We start from the raw sequence: 21,608 nt of genomic DNA on the forward strand, positions 1-21,608 counted from the left end.
AGACAATCAATGTTTAATTAGTGATGATACATCTTGTTTTCAATATAGTAGTAAAAAAGAGTCCAATGTCGTTATAGGAAAGGGCTCTACACCATTGGAGAGAAATTTTTAAAATTCACTGAATTTTAGTTCCAAGAATTGGGATTTTTATTTTTTGTTTTGGGATGTGGGGAAATAAGTTTTCTCTCTTTTACACTCCAAGAAATGAAACTCACTCCTTTTTCACTTACTTTGGTGATGTGTGTGGTGGTTGTAGTACTGGTTGTTTCTGATGTGATTGTTTGTGCACTCATCAATACCCCTGGCTCAGTATCAGCACTGGAATCAACCTATCCCACAAAGGGGTGGAGAGAAAAAACATACCCTAAGTTAATGAAAAATAGTTTTAACAATTTTATCTGCACTAATTGAAATAAAATACTCCTGACATAATTCAGGAACAACTAGAGGTTTAGAGAGCTGAAGAGAGGAAAATTCTTATCTTTTCCTCCAATTTCATAAGACAGCAGAGGCTTATTTTTTAGTCTCAAAACATCTTGAAGAAAGAGCACTCCATCACAAGATCAAAAAGCTTAGTGTTAAGGCTCTTAACCTTTTTTGTGGGACAAATCCCTTAAGCAATCTGGTGAAGCCTACATACCCCTTCACAGAATAATGTCTTCAAATATATATAAAATGCACAGGATTACAAAAAAAAATCAAACGTTTTAAAGAAAGTTCACAGACCCTATATATTTATATTGATCTAATCCAAAATCCCAGTTTTAGAGATGATGAAGTTGACTTGATTCACGTTATACTGATGGCAAATGATACAACTATGATTTGAACTCCAATTCTCTGGTGTAATAGAAAATACACTGACTCTGAAGTAAAAAACCTGGACTCATATACTGGCTTTTCTACATATGAACTGTGTGACCTGGATAAGTCATTTGAAATGAATAAGCAGGAGATTTTCCAAAAGAGAGGAAATATGATATTGAACTGGCCTAAGTTCATGTCATATAAGGATCAATGAAAAGAATTATGCTTTTTTAGTCTGTAGAAGAGAAAATTCAGGGAGTAATGGTAACTATCTTTAAGCATTTCAAAAACTGCCATGTAGAAGAGGAATTTTCCAAAAATAAGACTCCCCTCAAGAGGGAGTGTGTTTCCCTTCCTTGGAGCTCTTCAAGAAAAGGCTACATGATGACCATTTTTCCAAATATTAGAATAGGGATTTTTTTCATCTATGGTTTCCTTTCCACATCAGTGTCATCATATATGAAACAATGTGGTTGTACTAGATAATTTCAAAAATACTTTTCCTATATAACTTTATAAGTCCAATTCCAGTGCTCAATGCAGTTATTCTTGAATCCTGTTTGTGAAAACTATACTATATTGCCTGTATCATGCTCAAAGGCCTACTTGAGTTATAGACAGATAGGCAGGTTTAACTGTTTTAGTCATGGGCTCCGTGATCTACAATAATTACATTAAATAAAAATTTTTAAAAGTTTACCAATATCTATTGATTATTTCTATATAACAGAATGAGGTTTGCACTTTCCAGCTATCATTAACTGAAAATCATATTCATAAAAACAATTCATCTTAAATTCATACTAAAATACAGAAGACTAAATTAGAGAAAAGAATGGCATGACCTCTATCATATGTCTTACCTGTGATGATTCATATGTTATGGTTTTTGTCTCTGTATGGACTACTGGCACTTCCTTAGTTGAAATTTCCATCTTAATTCCCCCTGGGGAGACACCACCAAAACTGATAGTTTCTGTTTTCACAGATGGTGACTGTGTCAACGGGAAAACAAGAAGAGTGATTATTTTAATCCAGAGATGCCATTCTTTTTCTGTTTTTTTTAAATGATATAAGCTTTATATTATTGTGGAATATATATATGCTGCATTACATGGGGAGCAAGGAAGATATGAGGCACATACACATATAGGACAATATAATCTCCTGGAATTGTAAGGCATTTTTTATATGTTGCAGAAGAAGAAATTTTGAGGGAAAAAAATGTCTAATGATTTTTCCTCTACTTCCTATCCTATACTCCAACTGTCTAATCTGATAATACAATCCTGCTAGCTATTAATTTTTTCTTTGAAGGTAGGTAAAAAATAGTCAGTTCATTAATCCCAGAAGAGGACAAAATTGAAGGAATAATTGTTTACTGAAATTTTTGGCATTCAGCATACAGAAACTGATATGTCTTGCTTCTTCCAGATAAATTATAAAAAAGAAAAGAAAAACCTAGAAAATCATCTACCTTTTTTTGATAACTCACACCCTCTATCCCTATTGTCAACTTCATGAAATTACAAAAGAATGAGATTCCATAGCTTTTGGAATTCTCTAGGTGACTAGCAACACTTGACTTTTCTTCCTCACAATGATCTCTAAGTTGGGTATTGGCTCCATTTTACAAATGTGGAAAATATCTCAAAGCAGCTAAATGACTGTTCCACAGTTAAGTGACTGGGGCAGGACTAGAACCCAGGTCTGACTCTGAGTCCAGGGTTCTTTCCATATCACCATATAGCATGTTGCCAAAGATGGAAACCAGAAACAAGCCCCATAACTGCCATGCAGGAAGGAAATAAGAGGAGAAACAAACTGCACTTTGAAAAGAGAACCAACCAACTGGACTCCATATGCTTATTGAAACTCTCCTGAGGTAACAATTTCAGGACAGAATCGATCAGTTCGACTTTGGCATAAAAAAAAGACCATCAACTACTAGTTACCTCAAAATGAGGTTTTGATTCCAATGATTCCAAAATGAGGGATCCTGCAGTCTGCTCCTCCTCTCCTTCATGAGCAGCAGTGGCAATCTCTTCCTTTTTGATTACAGCTTTTTCAGCCTCCTCCTCCTCCCTTTTCTCCTCTTTAGCCCCCTCAGTCAGAGCAGAACCCGCTTTCCCGGTAATGTTAGAAGCCACAGCAGATACTGCCTGCGCTGCAGCATCCAAATGAGCTCCAGCCAGGTTAGAACCATCCCCACTTGCATGCACATTCATCACATGTCTTTCCTCCACCACCACTGTTTGCTGAATAACCTTCTCTGCACTAAGCTGCTGGTGCTGTTCACTTGATTCTTTCTGTATTTCGCTGGGTTCTGTCTTGGTTTCTGTTCTCTGCAGGAAAAGAGATTATGATTATTAGAATACTTCTTCAGAGCCCCCCCCCCCCAAAGAAAATAGAAGTCATTTATCCAGGGATGTTATGTTATGTTAAAGGCTAAAACTGAAAAAAGATGTTTAAAAAAAACCAAATCATCCCCAACTCCCATCACCTTTTCCCCCCTTTTCCAACATCTGTTTTAGCAAACCCCAGCAGACATCTAGGCAATTACTTCAGAACATGGGCAACAAAAGAATGAAATGCAATGTGAAAAACCAAAACATTAAAATAAAAATACCATAGCATATTCACACTGATATCAACAGTCTAGCATTAGGTGTTAAGCAAAGAAAACAAAACAAAAATGAATACTGCAAAGATTCACAATGTGAAAGCTTTATGAACATTTTTCTACTTTATTGGAGATGAGCAAAAGGCACACCATAGGTATAATAATAATAATAATAATAATAATAATAATAATATTTTGAAAGTATTTTAGGACAAAATGGTTTACATCCATACTATACACACATAAGTATCTGCAAGCCAATGTCTGCACATGTGCACATACACATGATATATATGTATGCATGATATCATGTATATGTATATGCACAGTTACACACAAAGCAAAAAGGACACAAGGAAAGAAACATAAATGAGGACAGTCAGAAAAGCCAAAAAGGAAAGCAAATGGCCACCTGAACCCAGTGTTGTGAAGAAGTAGTGACCCCTCCTATGAACTCTGTGGGTTTTCTTGCAGAGTCTATTAAAGTGAAGATATCTGAGCCATCCAAGATCTTTTCACCAGTGGACTTAGTCTGAATGAACAAGGAAATGTAGAGTCAACCACAGGACAGAACATTCACCCACATTCACATTCATACATGTTACTTTAACAAAGCCATAGGCAAGAGGGAAAGGGAGGAAGGAAAGGAAGTATCTGAGACTGAGGTCAGGAACAGAAAATAATGGGAAATAAAACAGCACAAATCTGTAGTGATTCTAAGCTTTTTTTTTTCCTTTTAAAAAGCAGAGTTATTAAGATTGGGATGGTGCTGGTTTAAGCAGACCTTTCTCTCCCCTTTTTCTTTGCAAGCCACAGCAGCAATATTACACTTCAGTTACAGGGAATTTGAAATAAAAGTGCAAGGCCGAATGTCTACATCGGACTGCTGTCCTTATTTAAAGATGAGAAAATAAACAAGCTGGGTTGACTGTTGTCAACATAAAGCCAAAGAGCAAGAGAAACTGAAAGGTTCAGGGTGGAAGGGTATGGCTCCAAAAAAAAGCCATGCTTTAATCTTTAAAGTACAGGACATATAAGAGTCACTGGTTACCACCACTTGGGATGCAGATGACTCATTGACATAATGAGCAGTGGCAATGGTGAATCCTGGCTCCCGGGAATATCTCCACTCAGATGGGCTTCTCTCTTTTCGAGCAAAGAACCCTGTCCTTAATGTCTCACTGTCGGTTGTGTGTTCAACTCCAGTAGGTTGTATACTTCCAAGACCAGTACGTAATTCCAAATCCTTTTCCAGCTTCTGGGCTTTCTTCAGACTCTCTTCATTTGGACTCGGGAGGCGAGATTCAGCTTCCTTTATGGGGGCAAGAGATTCTGACAATTTCCTTTTCATGATCTGTACCTCGGATCCCCTCCTGACCTTGTCGGCTGAGATGGCTTCTAGAACCTCATATTCTGTCATTATAGGGATGACCTTCACAGATTCTGTCATCCCTTTCTCAAATTTCTGAAGGGCTTCAAGTGTGGAGGGTTCTCCTGCTTTTTCACCCTCTTTAGCTTTCCCTGTCATGGTCACAATTTTTCCAGAGACAGTATCATAAGATTTTCCTAATGTGTATGTTTTTTGTTTGCTCTCTTCTTTCCATTGCATTTCCCGTGTTAAGTCATCAAAACTCTGCATTTCAATGGAGCTGGATTTTAACAGGTCAGCAGGGATGTCACCAGTTTTGCTGCTCACGGTCACCACTTTGTAGGTGACAATTCTTTTTGAATCACCATCAACTACCTCAGTGGGTATTTTGTCTACAATAACCCAATCCTCTGGGCCCTATATTTGAAATATAAAAGCTAAATTAGAATGTCTGTTTCTCCAGTTTTTCAAATAAGAATCCTTTAAGAAAATTAGAGTGACTGTTTGGAGACCCAATAGTGCTGCTCACTTCTGGGGTGTCACAAAATGGCAGGTGGCAATGTTGCTACCAGTTGTGGTTGAGAACTCCTTTCCGGGGAAAATTATTAACTGTACATGACATGCCACTCTTTGATGCTCCAACCTTTAAATAGCTAATGCTGAGGAGAACTAAAGACCAGATAGCCTTTTTGTGCTAAACAATATGGCACAGGACCCAACTGTATTATTTACAGCTTTTTAGAGTAGCATGAGAAACTCAAAGGATGCATTTTTAGTTAAAAATGCTAGAAAATGTTTCAATGCTTTCTTTTTGTTCTTTTTAAGTAATTGCCAAAATCCCACAAAGTTTGGGGAAAAAAAGATGTCATGTCCTTAGCTATATTTCTCTGCCTTTGTAGGATTAAATAGTTTCAAAGATGTTCTATAATAAAATATTTTCTATTTTTGTACATGGTTGAAAACTCTTATAAATAGTGACAATGTGATTTTCATTTTTTCCACTTTGGTTAATATACAGTCCACTGCTCATTTTTCAGCTATTCTCCTCAACTTTTTGAAGACAAACTTCTCTACAAAAACCTCTCTATGAAAGCAGAAAACTAACAGGATGTGATGAGATACAGCCAAAGGACTTTATAGGCAGTATGCTATTAATATGGCATCTAATTTCACATCTATCACAGACCAAAGCCTGAATCTAGGAATTTGATTAAAAGATAAAATGTCTATGTTTGTATCTATGTTTGTATGTACATATATATGAATCATACTTATCTATATATTGATAATGGTTTAAGGAATTGAAAAATAACCTCTAAGGTTGATGGGACAGTTTTCTGCAAAATGATTTGATGAGAAGAAACCATAGTGCCAGGAGAATCTCTTTCCTGCAGCTTCTTTAATTCCGGCTAATGGAAAAACCAATAAGAATTCATAACTGTCATTATCAATCAAGATCATCTGAGCTAATGGGATCCAATAAAGAAAATATACATAAGTCATAGGAGAAGGTAAAGTTTTCAAAGAGATGGTGATTGAAAAAAATATATCTTGATACATCAAAAGCACAGACATACACTCACCTGAGGGCAGAAGGCATCAAGAAAGAAAAGACTGTAATCTGCTAATCATAATAGTTAGAAGTTACCCTAATTTCCCTCCCATAGCATCCAAACAGAAAATAGCACACCTACCTTCATTTTAAAATATGGTAAATGTTGCAAGGAAATTGAAAACTAAAGACTAATTCTATTGAAACTTATGTGCCAATGCAATTCCATCTTGAAAATTCCTGTATGTTTGTTTTTTACCTGAGACTCAAGGAATGAAGAACTGCCTTGCTGCAAAAATATAATTTTTTCAGATATTTCTCTTTCTTCTTTGGTCTGTTTGAATAAAGGGGGTTGGGTTGGAGAGGAAGTAGACAGTTTCCAAAAAATGAAAGTTAGGAAGAGAGTTCTTATATTTTGCAATAAAATGCTTATCTAGTATTCATGCATTTCTCCTGTAGAAGCAGATTTATTGTGCTAATTGATCTGAAGAACCAAATAGAAAATAAAAAGCAATCTGATGATAATGTCCAAGTAAAAAGTTTTATTCTTGTTCCTTTGATGAAATGGTAAATATACTTTTTACCTTCAAACTTTTTTTTCTCACCCATTTATTTCTACCTTTGCTACTCTGTAACTAGCTCTCTGTAATTTTAAATAGCATTTGGATATTAACTTTACTAAAGAAAAAATTTACCAGAAAAATTACTAAGTTACCAGAGAAAGAAAATTGTTCAAAGTAGAGGAGTTTTTTTAAAAAAATTTCAGGCATTAATTTCCTCCTCTCTACTTAAGTCAGTTTACTAGTTGCCAGCAAGAATATTTGTGCCCCGAGAGGCAGTTTTATATCATTATTTTTTTATAGAAAAAATATTATCTCTTTTCCTTTCTTTACTCTTCCACAAAGGTTTAAATCAAATACTTGAATTTGACAAGGATTATTTGATCTTTTAATGAAAGTGAAAATTGTGTTTTATGCTAATTCAAAATTTCTTGGGCAAAGACTAGCAGATAGTCATTGCTTAAACATGGACATCTTAGAAAAAGTGTGTTATCTTATGATAACATTATAATTACATTTTCTAAGATTTCTAGTCTTTCTATTTGGGAATTATATGTTAAATAAGACCACAACATGGATTTTGTTAACTTTCCAATCAATGTTCCATTATCTAACACAAATTATAAAATAGTAAGGAGAGATTAAAATTAAATACATTTTTTTGTCCAGAATTATGACAGTAAACAGTGAAAGGAAGTTGTAAAAGCATCATTTCCTACTCACTGAAGTGACATTAATAGATATGCATCTGTTTTAATATGTGTGCACATATATTAAGTATATAAAAATAATGTGTATGTCAAGTAGTATATTGGAAAAAAAAGGTCTAAAATAAATATAATCAAAGTGATTGTGCAAGATAATGGGAGTAGAAGAAATGCAGATAGTTTTTTTCTTGATTTTTGTTTTTTTTTAATAAAGCAGATGAGCTCAAACATTGATTTTGGCTTCTAGATATCAATTTAATTCAACAAAAAATTATTAAACTATCTGTGTGCAAAGCATTTTACTCGGCAGTTAGGGGTATTACAAAATTTAGGAAAGGTATAATGCCTATTCTTATGAAAAATCACAAGTCTAGCCACAATTTATGATACACATAGACAATTATAGTCCAAAAAGTTATGTTGGAATCCAAAGAAAGCACTGCATGAGCTATAAAATATTAAAACAATAGTCATTACAAATGGGTGACCTGTGCAATCAGAAGTGGGTGGGAAAACAAGAAAGGTTTCACTGAGGAGGACATCTGACTCTGGCAGGCACATATTTCAATCCTGTCAGTCACCTATATATGCAACCTTATTTGATCTAACCCCTTCATGCCTTCAATCAATCTTATTTTCAGTGGTTAAGAACCTGGTGCAGTAATCTGGTAGTCATGATTTGTGGTTGTAACTAACAATTAGTTGGTAATCTAGGAGATTATAATTAATCAAAATTATTAATAGAATAACTGAGATTTAAAAATATTTCTAAGAAGCAAGTTGATTTTGTGAATTGACATACCTGCTCCTTTTGATTAAGAGTTGTCTGTAGAAAACTAGGTCCTCATTTATAACTAGATGGAAATTTGGGACTATACAATGAAACAATACAACCTTGTATTATCCCCAAATGGAATGAATTAACTATTTTAAGTGTACCCTGTATCGAGAAGATTCTAATTAGATTGCTATAACAGGCAAGGCAGAAGAGGACTGAGCTATGAGACTTCTGGAATTAAATATAATGGCATAAGTGACAATATAAATTTCTTGGCAGTAAAGATTGTTTAAAAATTTTTTTGGCTCTATATCCCCCAAGTGCCTAGTATGATGTCTTGCACATACATAGGCATTTAATAAAGGCTTAATGATTGACTGATACATATACAGAGCCAGTCCTAAGAGAAAGAGAAAGGAACTCTTTATCCCTAATCCTTTTGCTTGTATTTTGACAATCTCCTCTTTTAACAGTCTTCTCCCTACTTCCCTTTTGCCCTACTTCCCACACCTGGTGCCTTTTCTGAATTTTGTTCCAAAGAGTCTTGCTTTCTTAAGTCTGAAACAATTCCCCCTGCATAAATAGGTTACAGCATATTACTTTCTAAGGGAATTTGTCATTTTGAGAAGTTTAAAAGGAATAAATCTTTGTGAAAAGTGATAGGAGAGCTATTTTTGAGTAAAGGTCCTTGAGCTCAGAATCTCTTCAAATCATGTCATATACAGGTGATAGTTATCACTCTACTTATTTATAAGACTGGTCCCCTTTGTGTACATATAATTTAAATTCATTCTAAAACAATTATATTTTTGGTATTACTGACTCATATTATCCATTCTGTCTTTCTGCTATCAGTAAAGATATTTACAACTTGACTAAATGATATAATGCTGGCAAAATAAAACAAGGCTTTATGAAATTTAAATGAATGAAATTAATGAGTGAATGCAGGTCTTAAATGTTAGCAAAATGAATTGAATCCTATTACCTCATTTATTTAAACAGATATTTCAATTTCCTTCCCTCCTTTCAATTGTTCATATAGCAGTAGTGTTTAGTAAAACAAGTGGGATTCATTAAGATTCAGTTCAAATAGATAACACCCCCACAAAAAGAATGTCACCCTAAAATTCAGCAACCTTTCTTCAGTTTTTATGAAATGTCATCTTATCAGAGATTTTAACAAAGGGAGCTGCCAATGGGACATAATCAGTCCTTGAGCCCAAGTTCCCTAGGCATTCTGATAAGACTGATGCCATTATTTTTGAGAAGGACTGGAGGGGAAGAGAAATTCTGTCATCTAAAAGTTAAATAGGAGAGTTTTGTTAATTTAAAAGTAAATAAAATTAATCAGTAAGATATTTGAGATGTAATACTCCTGATTTCCAATTTGAATTGTCATCATGAAAATGAACTCATTAGATAATAACTTGTAGATCAAATGTGTTTTATTAGCTGATATTTCAGAAGACAAAATTATCTCATGCTTTTTAAAAGCAAAGAGTAGGATATATAAAAACAGTTTTATGTTGAAATTTTTAATATGTGAACTTTTAATTTGTTTATGATGCTATTAGTTGGATGAAATCCTCATATTAAGTCTAGGCTTGAATGTCACTACATTATTATGGAATTGGAGAATCCTAAGGAGTTCATTTTCATTTCATTTCACTAAAGGAAACCAAACTTTGAACTTCTTGAACAGCGACCCAGACAGGAGAAAATATCTTTAAGAATTTGTTCTTGCACTGAGGGATTATTAGTCTAGAAACTCCTCTTTAGAATATCCAAGCACCTACCAACACATAAACTCATTTTTTCTCTTGGTCTTTTCCTGTGAGGGATGAAGAAATTCTACCTATTACAGCCCTTCATGTGCTTTATAAAAAATAAATTAGAAAAGGAATAGAAGATACTATAAAACTTTCTTGATTCACTCTCCTAATTCTAGCCTAAGCTCTCTCAGACAGAAGGATATATACCTTGAGCTTTAATGATCAGCATGCAGAGAGCCTCTCATTCCTCTTTGTAATTTAATATACATTGTCTTCCAAGAAATCTCTGGCTCTAAGGTTATATTGAACAAAAATGTTAAAAGAATAACAGTTGTGGGGCAATGGAAAGACCTTGGGAGCCTGAAAACTTTGATTATATTTGAGATGTGATGACCTTAATAATAAAAATACAATTGTATTCAAAAGTACATTAATTTAAAAGAATGTCACTTTTGAAATCTTAGTTAAGGTTTAACTGATTTTTTTAAAAATAGAATAACTAGACAATAGAGCAGGTGTGTTGATGATCCTACAATAGTAAATCATATTTCTGTCATATCTTAAGGTTTGCAATACACATTTACTCTTTGTAGCATGTGCAGATAATTGAACTTTTAGATTAATAGAAATAGTGACATAATTTCTTATTTTTCATAAAGGGTTGAAAACTTCTAAATGTAGGGATAATAGGTACAGGAGCCACTCTTATTTAACCAAGATTACACATACAGAAATTGAGAATCTGGAGTTATAGTTATTCAGTCATGTCCCCCATCTGAGGTTTTCTTGGCAAACATACTGGCAAAAAAAAACATACTTGGCAAACATTTCCTCCTCCAGATCATTTTACAGATGAAAAAACTGAGGCAAACAGGGCTAAGTGACTTGCCCAGGGTCACACAGGAGGCAAATCTCTGGGACCAAATGAGTTTTCCTGACTCCAGACCCAACACTCCATCTACTGTACCACCTAGCTGCCCCAGCTGAGAATCACCTGAACCTCCAATAATCTTTCCTAAATTCCACAGGAAGGACCAATATACTACATGTTAAAAACTATTAAGAAGATTATTTTAAATAGTTTAAGAGTTTTCCTGATCTTTTCTGTTTCCTTTGACTGGGCACTGCTTTAGAACAAAGGAGGCATTATCAGAACAATTTAAATCAATGCAAAAACTTTTTCTTTAGAGAAATAGTAAGAGTAAAAAGAAGAGATTAAATAGACACAGGGACAATTTGTTGTATGTTAAAATTCTTTTTAGAAGCAGAAGCTCTTTTTCATTCAAGGATTCCAAAATTCTTCCTACGTACTCTGAAGGGGCTGTGCGATGAAAGATTAATATTTTTTAACAAACAAAATATACTTTCTCCCTTTGAAAATTGATTTTGGACTGATTTCTCAGTTCAGGACTGAAATTTATATCTTCAATAGAAAACTGGTTGGGGAATGATTAACTGTAGATCCCTGAAACTGTATAGCTTTCCCAGCAATCCAGTACAAAGCTCTAAGGGAGGCAGAACAGACCAGTAGAACAAACATTGTCTCCAGGGTCAAAGGACATTGGCTCAAATCCTGGCTTTGAGGCTTAATTCTTGTGCAATTTAGGGGCAAATAACTCCTATGGACTTCAGTTTCCTCATCTAGAAAAAGAGAGGACCGGACTAGATAGCCTCTGAGGTCTCTTTCAGTTCTAGGTCTATGACATAATGTTCTTCTCTTAGAAAGCTATCAAACCCTTCTAACTTCCTCTTATTTTACCTTCTGTCACTTGTCCCTGAAACAACTGAGGAAAAAGACCCAAGAGTTTGAGAGAATTCCTTAGCTACAAGAAACAAGAAATCATGCTGAAAGAAAACTAGGATTTCACATTACACTGTAATTTTCTAGATTTCTCCTTTTATTTAAAGGGTTTCTTCAAGTACCTTACTCTTCTTTGATAATATATTGTTCATCTAGTTTTTATTATGTCTAATATATATATATGTATGTATATATCTTTATAAAAATATACATATATATATATATATATATATATATATATATATTGCTATTGTTAATCTGTCCTCCACAAATTATCTGGTCCCAAAGCAAAATATGAATTAATGGAAAAGCATCACAGCAGGTGAAATCAGCTCAATCATCCTATGCTCAGATCCTACTTAGCTCTCTTTCCACACTGTAGAAGAACAAATAAGTGGAGGCAAAAGAGGCATGAAAGGATGACACTTCGACCATGAAGATGAATCACTGACCTCTTCAGGCACAAGTGGTTCAATCATTGGGGCATCCTCCTGTCTCATAGCAAGCCGCACTGGAGATGTGGAAAGTCTTTTTTCCCATTCATTAGTCACAGCAGTTTCTGTGGAGGTTTCTAAAAAGGTTCTTTTGAGCTCGCTAATGTTGGTCTGATGTTTCATCAGTTCTTCCTGATTTTTATCTAACTCCTATATGCAAAAAGCAAAGAAAGAGAAACCAAAACCGAATGCATTACACCTGATTCTTTTGTTTTCCCTGCTTGGTAATAAAAATAAGTATTCAGATGACAATCTGGTTAGTATAGAATAATTTTCAAGTAGTGCTCTTGGCATCAGGTTTCATGACACTGTCACACACACTGGTGAAAATGTGGTATTTTTAAAGGCAATGACAGAAGAAATCTACTTCAGATGAAAGAAAAATCAAAATATCTAGAAGATAAATTGTGAAGAGCTAGATCAAAAGAAGGAATCAAAGAGAATTCAAACATATGCAGACACACATAGTAAAAAAAAAAAAAGAAAGCATCTATCTCTAATACAGGATAAAGAAGGTCACAGGAAGCTGGAGAGTATACCCAAATTATTAGCAGGTGGGAGAACACATTTCATGCACCATAGTGAGTCCACAAGTTGACCACGGAGAATCACCACACACATACATGCACTGGTATATACCAATACCAACCTCTAACATTAGATTACTATGTTTGATATACACATTTTCACCCTTTATTCGCTTAATCAGACTATTCTGAAAAAAGTGAAGAAAAAGGGAAAGGTAAGGGACATGGTAGTCAATGGGAACAAATGCCATCATCCTATATATTACATCAATAACAGACTAACTACAAGGCATGCTGAGAGATTCAACCACCACATCTTAAAGAACACATTCACTTTTTCATTTCTACCTGTGCTTTGAGGTCTGCATCTTCCTCCTGATCCGACTGTCAGCATCAAGAAAAAGTGGAAAATAAAGTCTTACCAAGACAAATCATTCCAAGACTCAAACAGATGAGCTGCACATTCCTGCTCCGTAGTTCTACCGTAGACTTCACATCACAAAAGACTCACACACACACATGCATTAAGAAAGTAAGAGTGACAGGAAAGAGAGAAGGATGTCTTCCATATTTTCTGACCATGCCTTTGAAACATCAATATCTTGATTTCCAAGTGTGATAAACAGCTACAAGTACAGTCAAGACTAAGAGCAAGTACCTGAAGGTTGTATCCCACAAGAGTTCAGGATGAACTTTTGAAGAATATGAAATGATTTCTTGTAGGTACTTGTAGGAATGCTATCATTTGATGTATTATTTATTAAAATGACAGCAGAACTAAATCAGATTTATGTTCAAGTATAATATCACCCTAGAAAGTCAGTCCTAGGGAGAATAGGCTAAAAATGTGAAGTGACCAAGAACATCGATTTATAAGATGAAACTCTAGTTTAAATTACACAAAAGTAAGATAAGCAATGAAAATTACAAGTATGATTAAATACATGAATAAAAAAGTGAGAGAATGTTAAACTAGTGGCAAATCAAAAGTTGAAAGTGGGTCAGAAAAAGGACAGTATTTATTTGTATATAATCCCCACATCACCTGACCCACACAATTCAAAAGAGTTTATGTAAATATGGCCTGTAAGATGGAGATAATAATATCCATAGTTACCTATCACCTACAAATTTCAGGAAGAAAAAATAAAATGATTAGATGTAAATCATTTGTAAACCTCAAAGAGCCATTTTAATTTCATTATGATAATAATCAATCAAAAAACATTTATTAAGTACCTACTATTTGTCAGACCCTGAAGATATAAAGAAAAAAATAAAGTATCCCTAACCTCAAAGTGACTATTGCAGATTAAATTAAAGCTAAAAGAATTATGCATGAAGGCTATATATACACATATGTATACATGTGTGTCTATTTAGATGTACATAAACTTTGGGATATATTAACCAAAAATACTCTTGTAGTATTTCTATTATATTTGATAATTTTTAAAAGATTCTAAAACTCACATAGAAAAAATTTTCCCTATCTGCATGCCAGATTTTATTATATTGCTTATAATTTAGTCTTTACTCAATAATCTTCAAACATTCAAATTTTATATTTAGATATTTTTTGTTTCTCAATGACTGACATTTACATGGTGCTTAAAGTTTACAGATTTCTTTTCCTCACAACCATCCTCTATGGTAGGGAGTATACTGATTTTTTTTTTACACATAAGTAAATGAGACTCTGAGTAGTCAAGTGATTTTTTTTGATGGTCATAACTAGCAAGTCTCTTTCTTTATTCTCCAGAATTCTTTCTGTAATTTGTATTATTTCCAAGACTGAATATCTCAAGCTGGCTTACTACATTATCAACAGTGGCTTTCAGGTATTATTTAGAATACTTCCAGATTTCTCTAAAGATCAATAAATGATACAAAGGTATCAATGAGATTTTTAGAAACATAGATAATTCAATTTACATATCAAGATATTTAATTATTCCTTGACAAATCATGGATGAGTAAAAAAAAAGTCATAGTAAAGGAAAGTTTTAATATATTACTAGAAAAGGAACCCTTCTGTTATGAAATTATAATGCCATGTTATGGGAAATATTAACTTTGGAAATGAAAGTATGTTACCTGTGTCATATTTTAACAGTTAAAGAAAATATGAATGATGTGTATGGACTGTTTAGGTTTTTTTAAGAGCTTTATTCAAAAATGTATACTGAGGGGCAGCCAGGTGGTGCAGTGAATAGAGCATTGGTCCTGGAGTTAGGAGGACCTGAATTCAAATGTGACCTCACACAATAATTACCTAGCTGCATGACCTTGGGCAAGTCACTTATCCCCACTGCCTTGCAAAAAAAAAAAAAAACAAAAAAAGATTTTAAATGTATACTGAGTGATTATAAAGGAAAAACTACTGTTGATTTCTAGGCAATACATTTCTTTGCATAAATAGTCAATTTCCATGTACAGCAAGAATAAACTTTTCTTTTAAGCAAGTGATTTTTGTATGGGCATATTTTTTTAAAATGAAATTTTATGGTTTGAAAAAAGAAAGAAAGGAAGCATCATTAATACACACACAATATAAGAGCATAAATTGAGTGAGGAAAAAGATGGAAACTACAATGACTGTTGTTTTTATTCATTATCATAAACTTTTTGTGATTTTTAATACTTGGTTAATAATTACTTTCAAATCTTATGTAAGTCCTCTGGTTCAGGTGAAAATTCATTTGATTTACAGGCAAAGAAATCTAAAATAAGCATGACATCCAAAGTATTCATTACAGACCAAGCTACACTTTCTTGGTTGACAAACATACACAATATATGCTTATAGTTACTATACCAACCTCAGTGGCAGTGGTTTCACCATCAGCTGCAGTATCCGTCCGTTCACTGTCAGTCTATTGATCACACAAGTAATGAAGGTCCAGGAATAAGGAGGAATAAGCAAGAATAGAAAATAAAACACATTCTGTCAAACAGGGTAGATCACAACTCAAATAGGTCCGTCTCTATGACTGTAACCTGCAACATACTACATCTTCCCAACAGTATGCAGCTTTAAGCAAGAATAGAAGAAAAACCATAACTAGGTTTGATCAACAGAACAGACTCAGAGGAAGACTCAAGGTAGACAAAGCATGATGCTTTATTGTGGTGACTATTTTAGCCCAGCTAAACTATCTGGGAAAAGATTCTAATGAGTTTTTAGCTTGGAGAAAGTAGATTTGTTGCCCTTCCCTCCCATTTTTTTCTTTAACTAAACCCTTGAGTAATCTATTAAATATTTCTGTTTAATGTATTAAAATGCTTTTCATATTAAGCTTACTTGAGGTTGAGAGGTGAAATTTATTATAAAATATAAAAAAGCTACTATAACAGTCACCTGACTTTCAGCCCCTCATTTATACAGATTTGATTATTTACACTTGTTTATGAACCATTAGGCTGTCTGCATTACCAATTAGCTCCTACAGGCAAATATAAGTGACTCAATAGCATACATAGCAATCGTGCAAAAATGTCATTCACTTGACAAAGAAAGTTGTTATTAAATGTTTTCTAGATTAAATATTTGCTTCTATTTTTCCAAAATATAAAATATATTTGAACTATATTTTTAAACATGTCATTCTGATAAATATTGTACAAATAAAGCAGAAAAATAACATCTAGTAAATACAAAAAAAAAACAAAGCACAGCATTCTACAGTCTAGACTGGAACTAAATTGACTTACACTATTAGGCTTATTAGCAAGTTCTAGACTGGCTTAAAATTAGTTTTAAGGCCAATATTTTTAAAAAGGACAATTTGACATCTTTATGAATCTGACAAGCTTCAGGCATCTTAGATTACACTGAATTCTAAAGTCCTTTAAAGTGACTTTTATTTTTACAATTATCTACCCAAATATTAAGAAGAGATTTGGAGATCTATAGCAAGTCCCAGCTAGGATATGGAATAACTGAAGCTAGGACCAACTAAAGAATTGGACTATATGAGGTTGAGGAGTCTTCCTCTATTTTTAATCTTCCAGAGGGAATATAAAAAAGACACAAATCTTGTATTCTGACTTTCTTTTCTTATTGTTGTTTCTTAGTTGGTGATATTTGAATTCACCTATGGATAGGTCTATTTTTGACTATCAAGTTATAAAAAGTTAATTCTCTACTAGTTCTAAATGTCTATGTCTTTGGAAGTATGAATGGAAACCTTAAAAATAGCTACTTTTTTGGAGTTAAGATATTAGGTCAGTTGGATATAATGTCACTGTATATTTCTCAAACTGAGGACTGTTAGACTTAAATATGGGTAAACTGGTATGGTACCTTTTTTTTTACTTAATTGCAAGGACCATGAGAAAAAAAAAATCATTGAATTGCATTGATTAGTGGGGAATTTCTGACCCACAGGTCATTTGGTCTGGCACTGCCAGGGCAATCACAGTCAAGATTCAAAATTCAATAAATCAAAGAGTTTTTTAGAGATGAATTAATGAAATGTTTGACCAAATATAAGACACAAATGATTCATAATTATTCAAATGGCCCTTAGTAGAAAAAAGGTTGAAATAGTAAATAGTTGAATCAGTAAAAAAAATTAGTAAAAAATTTGTAAAGAACTTAAGCCTTCGTGAATCGATAAAATCAATTCTAAATTAGTATATTTCAAGTGTTTAATGCTAAATTTCAGGAAAATAGAGTTCTTTAAAGAACTCTTCCTCACAAAGGTAGTATTTGTCTTAATATATCTTCACATTATGACTTTGCTAAATAAATTACTTTTCCATAAATAGTGCAGATTAAAATTCTAAGCTGTCCAACTTTACAAATTCCAAATTAATGGAACCAGATTAATGAAATTTCATTTGTAGGTTTTATTTATATGTTAACTGGAATAAGATAGAGTCCTATTATGATCTTAAAGTATAATTTATTAAACCAAGCAATTGATTTCTTAGCATTTTGTGTCCTTAGTTATCTTGTAGCAATAAAAATTGCACTGTAAAAGCTCAAGGGACCAAGTTCCATATAGTAGTGAGGCAAATTCCTCCTCCTTGTAAAAAGAGATTTATCTAAACTTAATGATTCTTGATTAACTCAATTATCCATACATGGAAATCTGTCCCTTTCCCCCTTTTCAGAGCTTTCTGAAATTACCAAAGAGAAACTCATCAGTTAATAATTATTTTTAAATGCATTCTGGCCCCATGGGAAGATATGGATCAGGAGAAAAGAAACCTGAGTTTTAGTAGAGAAAAAAATTTCTACTTTTAAAATGTGTTAAATAATCATTAAATCATTAAAATGTGAGCAATGATGTTAGGATTTTAAGACATCATAATGGACATTAGCTGATTACATCAATTAAGAAAATTAAGGAACTGTAAAGGACTTTAAAAAGTCACCTAATCTAGTTGTCTCTGGTGAGGAATGATTGATTACAGTTTTGTAGAATCTAGAAAACATTATGGATGATGCAGGTGAATTGCATAATGCTGGCTATTTTTGCTTGAGGAATGGAATAAAATTTTAATATTCAGTCTCTTAGCTTCTTACCTGAATACATAACCCTGCTATTAAGCAGAACTACATTCAGGTGGTTCTAAGTGATGAATTTAAAAAAATGACCAAATACAAACTTGGTGCCACTGAAGAGCAATGAAATGTGAAGTTTCTCATCTAGGGAGGGTTTTTACCAAGTGTAGAGGGTTAAGTAAACTCTTCAGTTGTTGATTAATTTGTATATATTTTGAGTATTTCAATACAAAAATAGCTATGTGATAGAAAGCTTCATCACAAGTCCTCTCATTTACAACAATTAACTGCTGTGATTTGTTTTGCCAATGTAATGCAGACATACCCAAGTTTAACATTAATTTTCATGCATTGTTTACAACAAGATGTATATCCTGGATTAGGCACAAGATCTGTGTAGTTTCCTACATAAAAATGCAGTATTTTGCATAAAGAGCAAAACTTATGTTAATGTTAATATTATGAGTAATGAAGGGAGAAAAGGTTATTTCCAGAATTTATATAAAGAGTTGGTAAATCAGCAGATCAATATAGACACATAATTGATGTATTTCTAGACTCTAAATGTCACTATTACTGCTATAACTAATGGTAGCATGGTCACAGATTCAAGGTAACCCTTTAAGGGAAGAAATTGAGTTTAGGTAAACAAAAGGCTCTTTAGAGCTATAAATCTTAAACTATACAGTTCATTCATTTCTGATCTACAGACATCCTGGAATTGGTTCCTATTTTGTGGCTCAGATATAATGTAGCTTCTATAATTAGCAATGTAAATGCTTTCTCCCTTTACCCTTCCTCCCCCCACCCCACAAAAAAAAAAATCTCTGTCAAAACATACATTGGATACTGTCTCTTCAAAGAAAGGTTCAGACTATTTTTTTTAGTTTTTATAAGGTTAAGTGACTTACCCAAAGTCACAAAGCTAGGACTTTATTAAGTGTCTGGGGCTGGATTTGAACTCAGTTACTCATGACTCCAAGGCTGGTGCTCCATCTAGCTGCCCCCAGACCATATCTTAATGTTGGCCCATGCATCACCCTTTAATTCCTATATGCTCACTGATGAAATCTAAATTAATGTATTTTAAATAAAGCTAGTAAGACATTCTTTTTTCCTCTTCCTGTGTTGCCTTTGATTTTCTGATTTATCTTAAAGATCTATATGATACACATATATCTCTGATATATATATATATATCTTTAAGAGAATATGCATTATTATTTAAGAGAATACATCTAAATATATTGTTTTATGTATTCTCTGGAATATTTATACTATGTATTGTAACAAAATGCTTCATATTTATGTGAAAGCTGGAAGAAATTTAGGCAGAAAAAGATAAAAACAACCTAATGTCTATGCTTAGCAGATTCTGTTCTCTCTTTCTCAGAAGGAAATTTCCTAGGATGCTTATTTACATTTCTATGGAAATGTAACCTTCCCTCTCATCCACTAGTATACTCAGATTACAAGTTTGTATTCAAAATCAAAATCTTGGAATATCTCTTCTACATGTTCACTTCTAGAAGTTCCAGAACTCACCTACCAGGGTCTCTCCTGATTCCCCTGAAATTCTTGGTATGTATTTGAATATATGGACCCTGATGCCATCATCATTGAAAACCTTGCCTGTTCTTCCTTACTGATATAAAATACATGGGGCTGCTCTTGCACAGGCAAAGGATGAAGAGTCTAGCTTCACATGGTCCATCATTGGTATCCTGATGAAGTCTGATTGGAAATGATCACAAAGAATTCTTCTCTTTTAGTTACTGGTCCTGACCATCTCTAGATCCTAAATACTTCAGAGTCATCACTCTCTATAATGGCAAATCAGAATATTTTTATGGCATCAACACAGATGCCTTCATTTTTATTTTTTATTTCCTATTTCTGTTCCATGTAATGTATTTTTGATAGATTTTTTTCCCTGATGTTTATGACTAAATCAATACTTTAAAGAGGATTTCAGGTTTGGTTTGGTGTTTACATTGCCAAGTGCATGATGCCTTGTAGAGCCATAGGGATCTTCCAAGTTGGACCCTAGACTATGACAAAACACAAGGTGTTGTGCCTAACCCTGGTGACCGTGGTATGCTCTCAAACACACACAACCTCCAAACATATTGGCACAGACAATAAATGAGGCTCTGAAAGTGGGACCACTATCGAAGCAGCCGTCTAACATTATTTCGGACTGAAGCACCGAACACACGAAGGGAGTGTGTTCTATGCCGAGGTACACACCTCTTCCTCTGAACTGTCACTCGGGTCATTGTCTAGTGAGGCGCTCAAGGAGGCTGCCTTGGGCTCCAGGTAGCAGAGGCACATGGCCAGAGGGAAGGAAAGAGTGAGGGCATACGGCACTGAGAAGGAAGCGGACAGCAGAAAGAAAAAGATGAAGAGGAAACAGGGCACAAGCGATGGAGAGCGGATTGGGAGGTAATGCTGCAGGTTTGCAGGGAGGAAGTTGGTCTCAGAAAGGTTGGGGAAGGAGAGGTACCCATCATCGTCTAGAAGAGAAGGAAATGACTCCGGGAGCTGCAAGGAGAAGGAGAACAGCGTGGCACCTTGGCAAGTTTGTTGTTTGTAGCTAAAGGCTAGGTCTTGGTCCCCCACGTAAGCTTTCCCTTTCCCATTAGAATCCAAGCCAGGCTCACCACGAGTCTGCCCAGTGTCTTTGGCCGGCTCACAGCCTAAAGCTTTTTGAGCATTCTCCTTACATCTCCTGCGGAGTGTTGCTGGAGAGGCAGTGGGACCATTATATGAGGATGGTGAGGAGGAAAATGAACTGTTGCCAAGCCAAGGGGACTGATGATGATGATGATGATGAGAGAGAGAGAGAGAGAGAGAGAGAGAGAGAGAGAGAGAGAGAGAGAGAGAGAACAGCAAAAAAAGGTGCAAAAAGGACAAAAAGAAAATAGTAATTAGTTCATTTTCTTCTAGGAATAAGAATAAAATTTTAAAACAAGAATTTTAGCACTAGGGTTGTTCATAGAATTAAAAAAAATATTCAAGCTGCATGCCAAAAATTGTCTCAAATGGAGGACTAATGGTTACAAATTAAAAAAAAAAACAATATTTATGTTAGCCTGCC

At 34.1% G+C, this 21,608-nt stretch overlaps 2 protein-coding genes across 12 annotated transcripts in view; both read right to left on the minus strand.

Moving 5' to 3' along the window:
- Nucleotides 1–21,608, minus strand: part of EPB41L3 (erythrocyte membrane protein band 4.1 like 3) — a 244,688-nt gene that overhangs the window by 61,061 nt on the left and 162,019 nt on the right. For 3 of the 11 annotated variants that reach the window (XM_074202413.1, XM_074202420.1, XM_074202417.1), the window contains 6 exons: nt 15,816–15,869; nt 12,425–12,616; nt 3,843–3,962; nt 2,763–3,152; nt 1,671–1,802; nt 231–329 (listed from right to left, as the gene is read on the minus strand). In XM_074202413.1, the coding sequence (XP_074058514.1) occupies nt 231–329; nt 1,671–1,802; nt 2,763–3,152; nt 3,843–3,962; nt 12,425–12,616; nt 15,816–15,869 (987 nt within the window). Of the gene's footprint in view, nt 1–230; nt 330–1,670; nt 1,803–2,762; nt 3,153–3,842; nt 3,963–12,424; nt 12,617–13,115; nt 13,182–13,341; nt 13,378–15,815; nt 15,870–21,608 lie in introns of all 11 variants that reach the window. The other 8 variants (XM_074202414.1, XM_074202423.1, XM_074202422.1 and 5 more) reach the window with 5 other exon arrangements.
- Nucleotides 3,972–6,060, minus strand: LOC141499744 (uncharacterized). Its single transcript, XM_074202425.1, has one exon. It carries the CDS (start codon nt 5,067–5,069, stop codon nt 4,365–4,367), a length of 705 nt encoding a protein of 234 aa, XP_074058526.1. The 5' UTR covers nt 5,070–6,060; the 3' UTR covers nt 3,972–4,364.

Source organism: Macrotis lagotis, chromosome X (genome assembly GCF_037893015.1).
Source record: "Macrotis lagotis isolate mMagLag1 chromosome X, bilby.v1.9.chrom.fasta, whole genome shotgun sequence".
Lineage (NCBI taxonomy): Eukaryota > Metazoa > Chordata > Mammalia > Peramelemorphia > Peramelidae > Macrotis > Macrotis lagotis.

Bases quoted from the DNA above. Each gene is read 5' to 3' on its own strand.
- LOC141499744 (XM_074202425.1), bottom strand. From the start codon at position 5,069: ATGCAGAGTTTTGATGACTTAACACGGGAAATGCAATGGAAAGAAGAG.